Source organism: Phoca vitulina, unplaced genomic scaffold (genome assembly GCF_004348235.1).
Source record: "Phoca vitulina isolate PV1807 unplaced genomic scaffold, GSC_HSeal_1.0 scaffold9, whole genome shotgun sequence".
NCBI lineage: Eukaryota > Metazoa > Chordata > Mammalia > Carnivora > Phocidae > Phoca > Phoca vitulina.
In genome coordinates, this window is record NW_022589712.1 from 12,572,289 (window position 1) to 12,586,693 (window position 14,405).

The 14,405-nt window shown below is 33.8% G+C and overlaps 1 protein-coding gene across 5 annotated transcripts in view; it reads right to left on the minus strand.

The window, feature by feature from the left end:
- SCAF8 (SR-related CTD associated factor 8) overlaps positions 1–14,405 on the minus strand; it is a 215,080-nt gene that overhangs the window by 125,488 nt on the left and 75,187 nt on the right. For 4 of the 5 annotated variants that reach the window (XR_004299961.1, XM_032407607.1, XM_032407608.1 and 1 more), the window contains 3 exons: positions 13,546–13,614; positions 10,937–11,155; positions 8,724–10,191 (listed from right to left, as the gene is read on the minus strand). Coding sequence is in view for 4 of the 5 variants with exons in the window: in XM_032407607.1 (XP_032263498.1) it covers positions 8,738–10,191; positions 10,937–11,155; positions 13,546–13,614 (1,742 nt within the window). In the remaining variant the exon portion in view is untranslated. Of the gene's footprint in view, positions 1–5,411; positions 10,192–10,936; positions 11,156–13,545; positions 13,615–14,405 lie in introns of those variants that run through there. The other variant, XM_032407605.1, reaches the window with a different exon arrangement.

Genomic DNA, 14,405 nt, shown 5'->3' on the forward strand with positions numbered 1-14,405 from the left:
GTTTTAAGTGCTTTGGTGTTCTTCAAATAAAAATCAAGAGAATTGTCCAAGTTTCTGTAAAGTTATAGGGGCCTTTGTTAAGACACCTATTTGGTAAAGACCTATATATTGATATAACTTGGATTTCAGTCAACACAAAGTTGTTTTTACTTGATCAAATACAAATTCTGCTGGCCAATTCTATGAAAAAAGAGAGAAATGTATTAAGGTTTTTAACACTAGGTAAATAAAAATAGTGAACAAACTGGTCATTTGGCAAATAAAAAACTAATTTCTAAAAACCCACTGAAATGGCAAAGTGATAGTCATATCACTTAAGGGAAAATGTTACTGAATAGACAAAGCAGAAAATGTTAATACTATTTAAAAGATACAAACAGTACAAATGAAATGGGAAGACACACAGCAATTTTTAGAGTGGCTGTATTTAATAAAGTTTTAAAAAACCTCCACTTTTTAAAGTCAATTTCTTTAATGCAAGAATAATTCGCAGTAAATAGATCATATATATATAGTATATATAATACTAATAGTATTGGATTTTCTTTGCAAATTCTTTTAGTTCAATTATTACTAAAGAAATTAACTTTTAGTTTACAGGCATTACAAATCCATCTAAAAAGCTAGGCAGTGCTACTGTGTTTAATGGCTTGCAATACTTGTATTAGGGATTTAAATATGACTGTTATAACAACCAAAGTAATTTAAAAGTGGAATTCTATAAAGATGTGTTTTGTCACTCTAAAATGCGACTACCTTTCCTACTGTATGTATTCTAAAATTTTCAAGGTCTGTTTATTTAAATCTTAAATAGTTAGAGAATTCAGTCACAGGCTGTTGTATGAATTGTGTCCTCCAAAAATGTATGTTGAAGTCCTAACTCCCAGTACCTCAGAATGTGACCTTATTTGGAAATAGGGTCATTGCAGATTAATTAGTTAAGATGACATCATACTGAAGTAGGGTGGGTTCCCAGTCCAATATAACTGATGTCCTTATAAGAGGAAAATTGAGACACAGACATACACAGAGAGATGATATGAAGACACACGATGGAAGACCACTGGCCATTTGACAATAGAGGCAGAGATTGAAGTGATGCACCTACAAGTCAAAAACACCAAGGACTGATGAGAACTGTCAGAAATTTGGAAGAGGAAAGGAAGGATTCTCCTCTAGAGCCTTCAGAGAGACAGCATGGCTCTTGGCAACACTTTGATTCGAACTTCTAGCCTCTGGAACTGTGAGATAGTAAGTTTCTGCTGTTCTAAGCCCCCTGATTTTTGGTAATGTTGTTACAGCAGGAAACTAATTACATAGATCATGAACTAAAATCTACCTTTCCAAAACAGCATCTTTTAAAGTCAAGTCAGCAAAACCTGGGGTCAAACACCTGTGCAAATAAAACCTGTGTAACCATGGACTTGAGGTTTGCTTCTTCATTTGTAAAAAAAAAAAAAGAGAGAGAACAAATCCTACCAGTGTATTTCTGAACATAAATTATGTACAATGTCCACAACACAGAGGCCAAAAATGTTAAGTCTCTCCACCCCCAAGCTCTTCTCTCCCTGTAATAAGAATGCATTTTAACCTGTGGTCATTTGGCTAACAATTCAGAAAACAATATGATAAAAACAGAGGGCTATAATTAAAATATCATTAAGTAAATTTATAAAAAACACTGTCCTAAATTAAGTTCTGATGGTTTAACTACTTAGAAATCTCTAAATCCTTATCCTGGGTATGACCACAATATCTAAGATGTCATGCTCTTCAGAACTTCCTGATATGGTAAATGCTACCCTCTCCTTTTTAAAAAGGTTCAAAGTAATTTCAATTACCACAGAAAGATCAATTCTTAAACAATAGTTTATCCCTTATACTTTCAAAGGTTAATTTTATTCAACACAAGTCTTCTGATTTACTAATATTCTTATTAATATGCAAACTGACCCAAGTTCAGTAATAAACACAAGACTCCTGTTATTAAAAAGTCATTGTTCAAATACAGGAATTTATTTCATGTAATAATAACATAAGCAAAATAATAATTACCTTTGACAAGATTAGTAGAAATAGAAGTATAACTCACAAATATAATAAGCATGTTCCCCTGACATGTGAATTAGCCAGTAATATGGCCACAATGTTTAGAGTCCTCTTTCCAAAGACTCTGGAAAAGGTGATCAGAGGCCAGCACCATGACATGCTATGGATTAAACCTTATATGAACCTAAGTTTAGTGATATTAACAGAAGACTTGAAGAGAAAGAAATCCTAGAATCAGATTATATATTCAAGTAAAGTAAAATCACTGCAAATTATCCACTGCCACCAAAGACAACAGAGCTAGACTCTAAAACTACTTGAATTCAAGTGTTGAATAAAGACTAACACTGAATGCTTACTATGTGTAAAGACAATTTTACATATTTAACTTCATTCAAGCCATGGAATATTCCTAATATAGGAGTTTTATACACAAGAAAACTGAGTACTAAGTTTGGACTATACATACAGTATACAAATGCTGAATTTTAGAAAGGAGCTGCCTAAGCCACAACCTAAAATATAAATTTGCAAGCAATCACTGGCTCTGCTTTACATGTATGAAAACATTTTAAAAAATAAATAGGTTTTGATATTTTATTTTATTTGTAGGGAAAGCTGTAATCAAAAAGAAATCTTATTTAATATCAATGCAACACAAACTTGCCTCCAAAATAGCATGTTATTAAGAAAGTTAAAATTATATCATGGTATACCCTTAAGAAAAACCCAAATCCTGAAAACAGAATCTAAGAAAATGAAGCTGAAGTGATTGTTTAGCTATAGGAAAAGAATATAGTCCCACATATACTTGTAATAGCGAAAACACAAGTTCAATTTAGTGCTTAAATGCAGCCTTACCCTACAAGGATAAGACTGATTGGTGGTTCAAGTTTGTTTTTCTGCACAAATTTATTTGCCTTTTAAACAGAAGAGGAATTAATAGTTTGTGAGCCTCTGCCATGTACGTCTGGCACTTTAGAAGGTGGTACACACTAATTTTTGAAAGTAATAAACTTGGGTTTCAATCTTTGCTCAAATATTTACAAGTTGTGTGACCTTGGGAAATAGCTTAAATCTGTGACAGGTTTCTCGTTAGTAAAACAGATATTAAAATATTAATACTACAAGATTGTCATGAGGCTTATATACGTAGTAAAATTATCCCAGTTCTTGTCACATAGTACATGTCATTAAATATTAGCTAATATTATCAATAATTTAAAAAGTGTAACCCTGCAGATTAGTTAAGAAATGATGCTTAGAAATACAGTAACTTGCCTAAAGACATATATCTAGCAAATGTTAAAGATAGGTTTGAAAACCTAATGTAATGAAATCTGTGGTCTCTTTAAAAGTTCCAATGTCGTTAGTCTTTCCCTTTGTTCTTCCTGCTTCCTCAACTGGTTTTTTACAGAAGAGAAAATTTATTTCATAGACTCCATGTATTTAAATGCTAGAAATGACCTTAGAAATCACTAAGCCAAGGGGCAGCAGATTGTTTTCATCATAGTTCTGTCCAATTGATAGTCCTTGCCTGAAATGAAGGGTCAAAAAGGAGGCTGGAGTGCTATGATGAGAAGAATTTGAGAATTCTGAGAAAGGCAGAAAAATAAGACAAATAAGACAAAATAGTGATAGCTGCCCATGGAGGTTTAGAGAGGGACAAACAACAAAGGTCAACCAAGTGCTACATTCTGCCATTGCCACACAAATGTAATAGACTAATTAAACTCATCTAGTTCTCATTAATTCTTGGCTCAAAGTCCCAAGTTCCAAGTTTACTCTCTACCATCTAGTGAGCTCTGTGCATAAGAGCTCCCCCTGCTTCCGTCACTACAGATCATCCCACTATCCAGAGCACCTAACACTTCTACCACAATATAAAGTCAGCCTGTCAGCACAGTTCTACCTTGACCTATAGTTTCCAATTTACTTAGAACTGGAATTTAATTACTTAGAATATTCGTTCTATATCGCGACTAGAACAAGGCCGAGTAATTCTAAGTATACATACAGAATGAAATGACCACCCTGAGAGAGGGGAGAAGTAGAGGGGAAGAAAAATGTCTGAGCAAAGCTCATGCAAAATAAGCCACTGATCTGCATTAGTTTTTGATGTGCAACCCACATCTAAGTAGTCCTACTAGTAACATTACCAGTCCTTGATAAATTTAATGCTTGTAATTTTGTCCCAAAAGGGCTCCTTCTATAATCAAAGCATTTAATTCCATGGTATCGAGTAAATTTTTCTTTGAGGTATCCTATAACAAAGTTTCACTTGAGTCAAAAATACTTCCTATAAAACCATCTCATATGCTTCTTTCCATCGCTTTGCTTTAATTCATTTTTAGATTAATGCTTAATGCTTTAATGAGTTTAAAACATCTGTGATAATGACTTCCCTGTTTTTATTCATACTCCAACACCAACCGCCACAAATTATACACTTTATTGAAACACTCCAAATAATTTTTAGATCACCAAAGTATTTTACTTAAGAAATTTTTTAAAGAATCTCAAGTGCACAGTATATTAAGTATTTACATGTTTTAAATTATCTGAAGTGGTGGTATGTGGGAATCTAAAAAGTAAATATACACCCAGGGAGGGGTGTGTGTGTGTGGACATATGTATAAAAATATGTATCTCCCCAGGGAATTCTGTATTAGTCAGTCTGTGGTGACATCCCTCCACCTCCTGATATTTTCAAATCGATCCAGCAGGTGATTCTGTTATACATTTCTTGGCTGAGAATCACAGACATGGTGTATTTCAGATTGCTTTCAATATGTATGCCCCTATTTAAAGTAACCCCCCCCTCAAGAAAACAATCTGGGCCATTAATTTTGAATTCTAGTTCCAGAAAGTTTGGCTAAACCAAGGTATCTTGTTTTTAAATCTCCCATTAAAAAGTAGTAATCTTTTTTTCTTCAGAAGCGGAAAACAAAAATTTTAGTGCCTAAAACTTATAGTTTAAAAGATGTTTTATATAAAACCACATCATCCTCAATTAAGGAAACATTTATAATTCTCTGCCACACTGCAGTATTTATGACTATTTACAAATATTTAGTTTTTAATTTTACCTATCTTAAAAATGAATATAAAGGACTTGCTTCTCCTCTTCTACATTATGTAAAATATTTAAAGAGAAAAATGCTAATGTTTTCTTTCTCTGAAAGAGTTAAAAGCCCTTAAGACATTTTATTAATATAGCACCCGATAAAGTAATGATAATAAAGGCACATAAGGTATAACAAAATTATTTTTAATTGAATATTAAAATTTTCTTTTTCTTTAAAGTTGTGCCCATCTAAAATATATACAATGACAAAAAACATCATCAAAATGTTCTTTAAATGACTTAATGAATAAGGGATTATATATATAAAATTCATAATGAATACCATATTTCTTTGATTCTAAGACACTTTACATTTTGACATTTCTGAATTAGGATGGGTCTTATAATCACTGGCATGTTATGTTGGAAACATTTTTTATTCCTGAATGGTTCTCACAATCAATGGCACCTTAGATCTGATGAACTAAGGTGTTCGTTTATAAAAAAATACTTTTTCAAATTAAAAGAGGTAACTTTTTCTTTTCAAATGTAACAAAACTGACCCACCCCCAAAACAACCTTAAATGTGTAGCTCCATAACTATAATCTTTTATATGAGTGAAAATGGCCAATAAATTTAACGAAGCAACTAAGTTATCAGGACAAAAGAAACTCTAGTAATATAAGAGCTTAAATAATGAACAAATTTTATCAATTAAATATTATATGAAGTCATTTTCAGAGTTTTAAAGTTTTAAAGTTTTATAATAGTATAAAAGTTTCATTTTATACTATTCCGTTTTCCAATGCTAAGCATTTGTCCATCCTATGTACTGAAATAAATTTAGCACTCCACCTATAATATGCTACAAATAATGATTGCTTTGCTGTAAAATAAATTTCTAACTGCAATATAAATGATCAAAGTACATTATATGTATTTATGCTATAAATAGAAGCCAATGTTTAATGAAATGTTTAAAGACAAAAAAAAATTTAAAAAGTAGTATCTACTAAAACTGTAGTCTACAAATACCTCAGAGAGTCATATCATTCTCTAACATATCACAAATCAAAACATTATTGATTTGGTGGCTAATGTAGATACTGCCTGCAGCACTTTGAAGAATTTTATTAAAGTGGTTAGGTTACTCCTTGCATACTTCTAATGGCTAGCATTCTAGTGACAGTACTGGGATCAAAAGCATCAAAACATGATAGGTCTTGCGTCGAACTTAAAGATAATTAACTTCTCTCCATTATTTAAAAAAATGGTGAATGTAAGTATCAACTTTGGAAATTCAGTATGAGGATGAATAATATCCTTTCACTTAAATACTATACTACCAAATAAGAACAAAGCAAGAACAAGTACACATAATTATTTTCAACTATTTTCAGAGTGTCACACACTCCCAAGATGGGATTCTACAGTACTGACAACTGAGCAGGTTAACTTTCACCACCAGAATCTTCAAAGCAGTGCAATACTTGTATATATTTTGTTTTCAAGTTTGCACATAATGGCCCAACAGTGATAAAAAGAAAACTTGGGATCAAAGGTCACTAAAAAGTCTTACATTTTTATTGCTACTTAATCCAAGTGAATGTCACTTAATTTTAATAATGGTAAATGCAACTAAAGTAGTTTGAAATCCCAGTCAATATAAGTTCTTTAAGGACAAGGCTAATCATTCCTGAACATTAATACTTTGTACCAATGTCACAGTTTTTCCTGTTTTCCTAAGGAAAAGACTGAAACCAATTCAAATTACTGGACTGAATTACTGTAGAAATAAACACCCAATTTCCACTAGTACCCACTTCTTCACGTAACAAAACAAATAATGTACTATTTCTGTTCAGAACCTATAAGAAGAAATGACTTGATTTTTTGGCCAGGAACCATCCATAAAGCTCTTACAGCTCTTTAGATCATCAAGAGGTAAGCAAAAACAATCCAATTTTAAATAGCTGGTGTGTTCTACTGTTACTTTGGGCAGGCTTGACAAACATAGCTTAAGAATTTTAGAGAAATAGAGCAAATGATGAATAGTTGGGAATGCATAGGGAGCAAAAATGTCTATTCATAGGACCAAATAAAAGCCTTCATTAGGAACGAAAAAAACCACCAATGGTTTTATATATATGTATATATATGTAAAACCGAAAGGAAAAACAAAGAGCAAATAAATGAAAATTAAAAGCAAAAATAAATAAATAAATAGAAAACTAATCCCCAATTTTTCTGCTACTCAGTTTACCTTGGAGGCTAATCTGAACAGTGTTACCCACAGCCTACAAAACACATGTGGACGCTTTGTTCCTGATATATATAATGTTTTTAAATCCACCAACACCTCTATACATTCTGTGCAATTAAGAAATCCACTTCAGGCAAGTAACAAGTACTTTAGTACTAGCACTATCTATGCAGAATAGCAAATATAATGTGAAACAAAGCAATGCAAGCATTCATGTGAATTTTGGCTCCATGCTAACTCTGGTTTCATGCCTAACTACATTAAAATAGAATTGCCAAACGGCCAATGCATTTCTTTACAATAGTTATTTTACCTTCATAAAAGCTAAGAAGAGTTTTGACTATAAGCATTGTCAACTAGCCAAATTTCTCTAATTTTCTATCCGATTTTGAAGACTATTTTATTATCTAAACTATCAGCTATTTTTCTCTGTATGTACATGAAGACAGACATACAGAGAAACAGAAAAATCTACGTATGACTTACACAATCAATAAACACAGATATTACATACATACTAATGAGACTGCATGATTTTTATATCAAAGTACATGTTTTTCCACCACACAGTTCTTCATTGTTGTTAAGAGTAATAAAAAACTTCTGCAACAACTAATAAGCACATGCTGCTAATGATCCAGGGTTTTAAGAATTTGTAGATTAAAAAAATACAATTCCTAGAACACTGTTATCAAACAAGTAAGTTTTATTGGCATCTAAAAACAAAATTCACCCAACATTGAAACGTACTTTAATATTTATGTTGTTTTCTTTTTTTTCTTTTTTCTTTTTTACTCACTGCAGTATGAGGAACAAATCACAAACACTTACTTTGGAGAAACAGAGACCATAGTGTAGATTTTACAAAATCACTTTTTAAAATCTCTGTATTGTGCTCCTCAAATATCTAGAGCCAGTCTTTGCATAAAATATCACAGCTTTGTCTATTACCTTAAAATTCTGCAGCAGCCTAAAGATATGGATAAGATATACCATCACTTGCTATTTTGAAATATATCTATTACCATATCCAACCTAATGGTAGTATCTAAAAAATTCTTTCTTCCATAGGAAGTCTCTGACAAGCTGTTATTCATTTCCTTGAAGTTAAAAGAATCTGGGGGCAACATTTATATTTTATCAGAAAAATAAAAAAATGTTTACCTACCATGTTCATATTAAGAACAATGTCTATACAAGTCAGTTGTACAATTATTTTAAGAGAAAGGTGAACATGAACATCAGATTAACTTAATTCTGGCAGACAAAAGTGAACAACTATGGTCCAGTCAGCCATTAATCTATTACAGAGAGATGACAACTTTACAAAAGGTATCTTTTACCTACTGAGTGATGATTATGTCCCCTCAGTTTCTGTGCTTTCTACCACTGGTTCACTTTCTATATCAGCAACTGTGTCACTCTTCTCCTTGTTTATTTCACTTGAAGATGTCAGTTTTTCATAAAGTTCAGGATCATTCTGTACTGGTAAAGGTGGTGGTTGGGCATGTCTCTCGGTATTTTCACCATTAACCTGAGGCACGTTATCACCTTTTCGTTGAGAAGTGGCCCCTTCAAAAAAATCAAAAACCCGAGGATGAGGAGGGGGGACCCAGGTGTTTTGAATTCTATCTCGTCCAAGACGGTTTCCATTAATTTCTCTGCAGAAATCAAAATCTCTGTCATCCCTATCCCTTTGCCTCTCCCAGGGTCTTCTGCGGTCATCAAAATCTCTGTGAACTTCTTGTCCAAATCCTCTGTTCCAAGGACCACTTCTAGGATCAAATCGATAGTTTCCAGACCGAAATCTACCTCTTTCTTCATGTAAGCCTTTTGGACCACCATAGACAGGTAGAACCCGATGTTCTCTCTCATCAAAATCTCTATGCCCCCAGGGCTTCTCTGGATTAAAGCCAAAGTGGTCTCTTCGACCAAGATGATCTATGCCTGGCCTCACAAGATTCTCTCTAATATCGACAGGAGGTCTTCCAAAATGATCCCTACCATCTAATGGAGGCCTTCCAGGACCTTCTCTTGGATCTATAGGCCGTCCAACCACATCCCTAACATCCACGGGGGGAGGTCTACTAATGCTTTCCCTGGCTTCAATGGGAGGAAACCGGTAATCTCTATCTCCTTCCTGTTGAATGTTATCATTCCCAAGTGGTATCCTTTTTTCTGGATTGGTAACATTGTCTACACTTTGTCTTCCAGGAACTAGAAAAGGTCTTTCTGGCTGACTAAAAATATCTCCTGGAGGAAAAGGACCACGGGGTGGCGGATGAAGAGCCGAATCAAGTACCGATGGGGGAGGGATTCCCCTTTGGGGTGGAATTCCAGGCTGTATTAAAGGGAATCTTGGTCCAGGTGTCTGTGGTATTAGTCCTGGACGAATGTCTAACATTGGCATTGTGGGCATCCTTTGACTAGAGAGATTTAAAGGGGGTAAGTTTTGAGGCCCAGCTGGTGGTTGTGTCCCCAAAAGTCCAGCGGCGTTTGGAACATTTGGTGGCTGTACTCCTATAAGTCCGGAATTATTAGGGATATTTGGAGGGAGCACTCCCAAAAGTCCAGAACTACTTGACACAGTTGGGGGCTGTAGTCCCAAAATTCCAGAGTTATTCAGAATATTTGGTGGCTGGGCTCCAATAATCCCAGAACTACTGGAAACATTAGATGGCCGGATTCCAATAATTTCAGAATTACTCGATACATTTGGTCTTTGGACTCCCAGAATTCCAGAATTGCTCGTCACATTTGGCGGCTGTCCTCCTAAAATTGCAGGGCTACTTGGAATATCATTTGGAATCACTAAAACAGAAAGAGGAAAAATAACACAAAAAATCATTCTGGTATAAAAGGAAACTGTATTTGTCATTACTAATGCTATAGTTAGCTAGCCTAGAGTTAATCAACTACTTGTATGCCAGAAGAATCAAGACACATTAGATATTAAACAAAAGTTAAAATTATTAAATACCATGCACAGTGAAATTTAAAATATTAAAACATAAGCGGGATGTTACTTAAAAATCTTTACACAGAACATTTAAAGAAAAATGTCAGGTACTATAGGAATTCTCCACCTTTAACAAAGATGTTTCTAAAGTACAAACAAGTTTTAATATACTAACAGTGGTGCCATAAAAGAGGACTTGCTACTTTCAAATATATTTATCTTTTAGACCTAGGTAGAGAATACTGGGTAGAAGTTATTCATACCTAATACTTGCTCATTCTTATCTTTCTTTAAGTATATGTATTTTGTGCAACTGTATTTTGATACCAACACATTAAAGCAGTCCCAATAGGCCCAAAAAAGGAGGGGTAGAGGTCGAAAAAGAAACGTGCCAAAATCTATTACTATCCTGAACAGAATGCCAACTTTTTTCGAAGAGAAATTCTAGGAGATAGTGATCTCTTTTTAAACATTGCAACATTTCAATACTGGTGCACTTAACTGGTTACAAATGCACGACATCTCAAAATTAAACACCAATATAGAGAAGTAGTGCTTATGATTTAACTATATTTCTGGGGAATTTATTTGTTTTACCTGATCTGGTGTTTTCACCAGAAGGAATCTGGTGGTCTAGAAGATGAGGTACTTTTTCTTCAGGCTCTGCTTGTTTAGTTGGAGGATTAAAAACATTTCCAGCTGGCAGAGTGGAAGTAGCAAGACTGCTGGCAACAGAACCACCAGGTAAAACAAGACCACCAAATCCAACATCTTTCACAGTTTCTGGAGTCATGGATAATGGCGGCTGCACTAAAGCTGTTTAAAGAAGGAGAAAATATATTTCAGATTTATTAGGCAAGCAATTCATGTGCTAGTTTAAAAATATTAACCATGACCAACCCTGGCCCTGTCAAAGTTTTCAATGGCTTCCTGTCCTCTCTCCCCAATTGTTTGGTAAGACTATTCAGTTACCATAACATACAGGAATTCTCTTCTGGTCCCTCTATTTTATTTATAATGAAAACTAACTTCTTAAGAGTTTGACTGTTTTTATTTATTGGCATCTACTACCTAGCACATTATATAATAACTGATGCTCAAAATAACAAGTCATCAAGAAGAGGCTAAATTACATTGAGAGCTTTTTTTCTAATAAGGGAAAACAATAATTTTTGGAAATATTTTCATAAAAAATGTTTAGTAAAATAAGGACCAGTACTTACAACGAAAACGCCAATAGTACAAAAAATAATTTCCAAGAATGTGAGTACATGAATTTCTGAATATATAGAAATGATTCATGCAGACTGACAAATACATACAATGATACAAATCTCCTCAATCCCCTTGAAATTATAATGTACTAGGGTCCTTACATTCACTACTTCTTGTCAAATGTGGTTAGAAAACCCATCACATTAAGAAGACGTAAAGTGGACTACAAATAAAAAGGTATAAACATTCCATTTTAAAGAATGAGTAGAAAACTCCCTAAGTGTATATGTCATTTATATGTTAAAAAACAGAACTAGAGGAATATAAAGTCACAATTAAACCATCAGAACTTTTAGTCTAGTTTATGCCACAACACAGTTACATCATTGACTTGGGAATTTTAAGAACTGTTTTATCCTCACATTTAACTCCAACTTACCTGGACATACCGTTAGCACATAACGGAGATATAAAATAGAACAAAACCACCTGCGATCATGCATGGGAATTATGAGAATTAAACAAGACAGTGTAAGCAACTAGGAGAGAACCTGACACATGGATGTATTTCTCTTTCTCCATTCAAGTGATCCCAGATTTTCTAAAATGAATAAACTAAAGAAATAATTGGGAGGTAAATTCTAGGATGAATCTCTGTGAATGCTGAATTCAGAAATGGCTTCAGAACACTCTTCTAATTTTTAGGAAGAACAAAGAATTCTTCCTAATTAACCAAAAATAACAAAAAAGAAGGATCCTAATCCTGTCAGAAAGGAAAAGTAGAGAAGGGTTTACAAATATAAGGAAAATGATATTATCAATAGGTAAGTTCTGTCACATATACTGTCCTTACACTAAAGTCCTTTGATGTAGTCATCTCAAAAGGATAGAGAAGCAACTATGAAAGGTCTTGCTGTCTAAAGATAAAACAAATTGAACTTCGGAAAGTGAATGCAACTGCTCTAAAGTAAAACTCTATTACTGATAAACACTAAAGAAAATGAAGAAGAGATGAAGAGGAAAGGGAGAGAAAGAGGAGAAATAAGAAAAAGCCTCTTCCCCTTCACTCACCAGGTATCACTGGAAATACCCATAGAACTATCACTCATCATGCTGAAAAATGGCACTTAGAGATAAGAACTTAGCATCTACCATGGTTCTCCTGCACAAATGTACATCAAGATAACTAAATACTACTAGTTGTAAGAAAAGGTTTTTTTAATAGAAAAATTCTAGGTAAGAAATGTGGAAAAATTATAAAATTCAAAAGATTAGCACTTCGCAACTAATGGAAAGTAGATTAAAAAGCAATAATGATCAATGGATGAAACCATCAGATGAAAATTTGAAGGGGAAGTTTTTTAATGACCAGGTTCCGTTACCTGAATGCTCTGATCCATCTTACCACCACTGAAAGTGGGGTGAGAAGAAACTGCAGGGCTCCCGATGTGATGTCACATCAAGTCTACAGCACCCACCAGTTAAATACTGTTGCTAAAAATGCTGAAGCAGATTCTAAGCAAACCTTTGGTGCTAAAAAACTTCCTATGTACAGAAAAAGCAGAAGATAGAGGAACAAATTTGATGCCACAAAGAAGCAAAACCAAATCCATTGTTTGGAATCTTGCATACAGAAGTAACTATTTCTTCAACAAATCAAAGACATAAAGGATTAAAAAAGAAAGGGAGGTCTCAGCAGGACTGCTCTATATTAAGACATTTAATACACAAAATAAACCACACAAAGGTGATCTGGGGACTCTTCTTTGAATTTTGACTAAAACCAATTATAAATGACATTTTGAGACAACAGAGCAAATCTGAATATAGAATGACTATCACATAATGTTAATTTTTTAGAAATCATTTAACAAAAAAATGTATTTGTCTAAAATTTTCATAATAAAAAAATTAACAATAATTTGTAAGAATGAGAATCAACAGGTTAACACTACCATGAATAAGGAAAATTCCCCAAGCAGAAAACTCACATGTTGGAACTACTGGTGGAATGGTGGGCGGTGGTACAACAGGTGGTGGGACTGGAGGTGGCATGAAACCTACACGGGGAAAAAAGACCAAAAACAAAATAGCATAAGAGTTACTTCTTTTAACTCAAAAATTTCAATAGCTATACATGAAATTCTACATTCTTAAAACAGTCTTCCATTACTATGATCTCATACTTGTGAACATATTCTTCATTTAAAAACATCACTTTTAGGGGCGCCTGGGTGGCTCAGCTGGTTGGGCAGCTGACTCCTGATTTTGGCTGGGGTCACGATTTCAGGGTTGGGGGATCGAGCCCTGCGTCTGGCTCCACCCTCATCAGGGAGTCTGCTTAAGATTCTCTCTCCCTCTCCTTCTGTCCCTCCCTGCCCCACATTCAGGAGCACACTTCTCTCTCTCTCTAAAATAAATAAATCTTTTTAAAAAAATCACTTTTATAACCACTACCTTAATATTTGATCCTTAGTAAGCTAAGTGAAGCATGGAGATCCTTATCATGATCGTGTCCTATTTATTTGCTCATTTGTGGAAGTCCTGTGGCACTCTCTACAATGCTATAAAGTCAAAGATTAATATAAGCCAGGCAACTTGTTTCGTATGTTAGCACAATGACTGCATGGGGAGTTAAATACTATATTTCAAGCTGTTGATAACACTATATGCAATAATGTCATCTGTAAAATGTGCTATTATATTTATTTGATTTATATGCTGTTTATCTACTAGATCAAAATATTTTCATTAGCCTTGGATGTTACTATATTATGTTTTGAGCACTGAAATAAACCTTCAATTTAATATTGACTGTTTAATAATTTTAAATGTCAAATGATCAAACTAT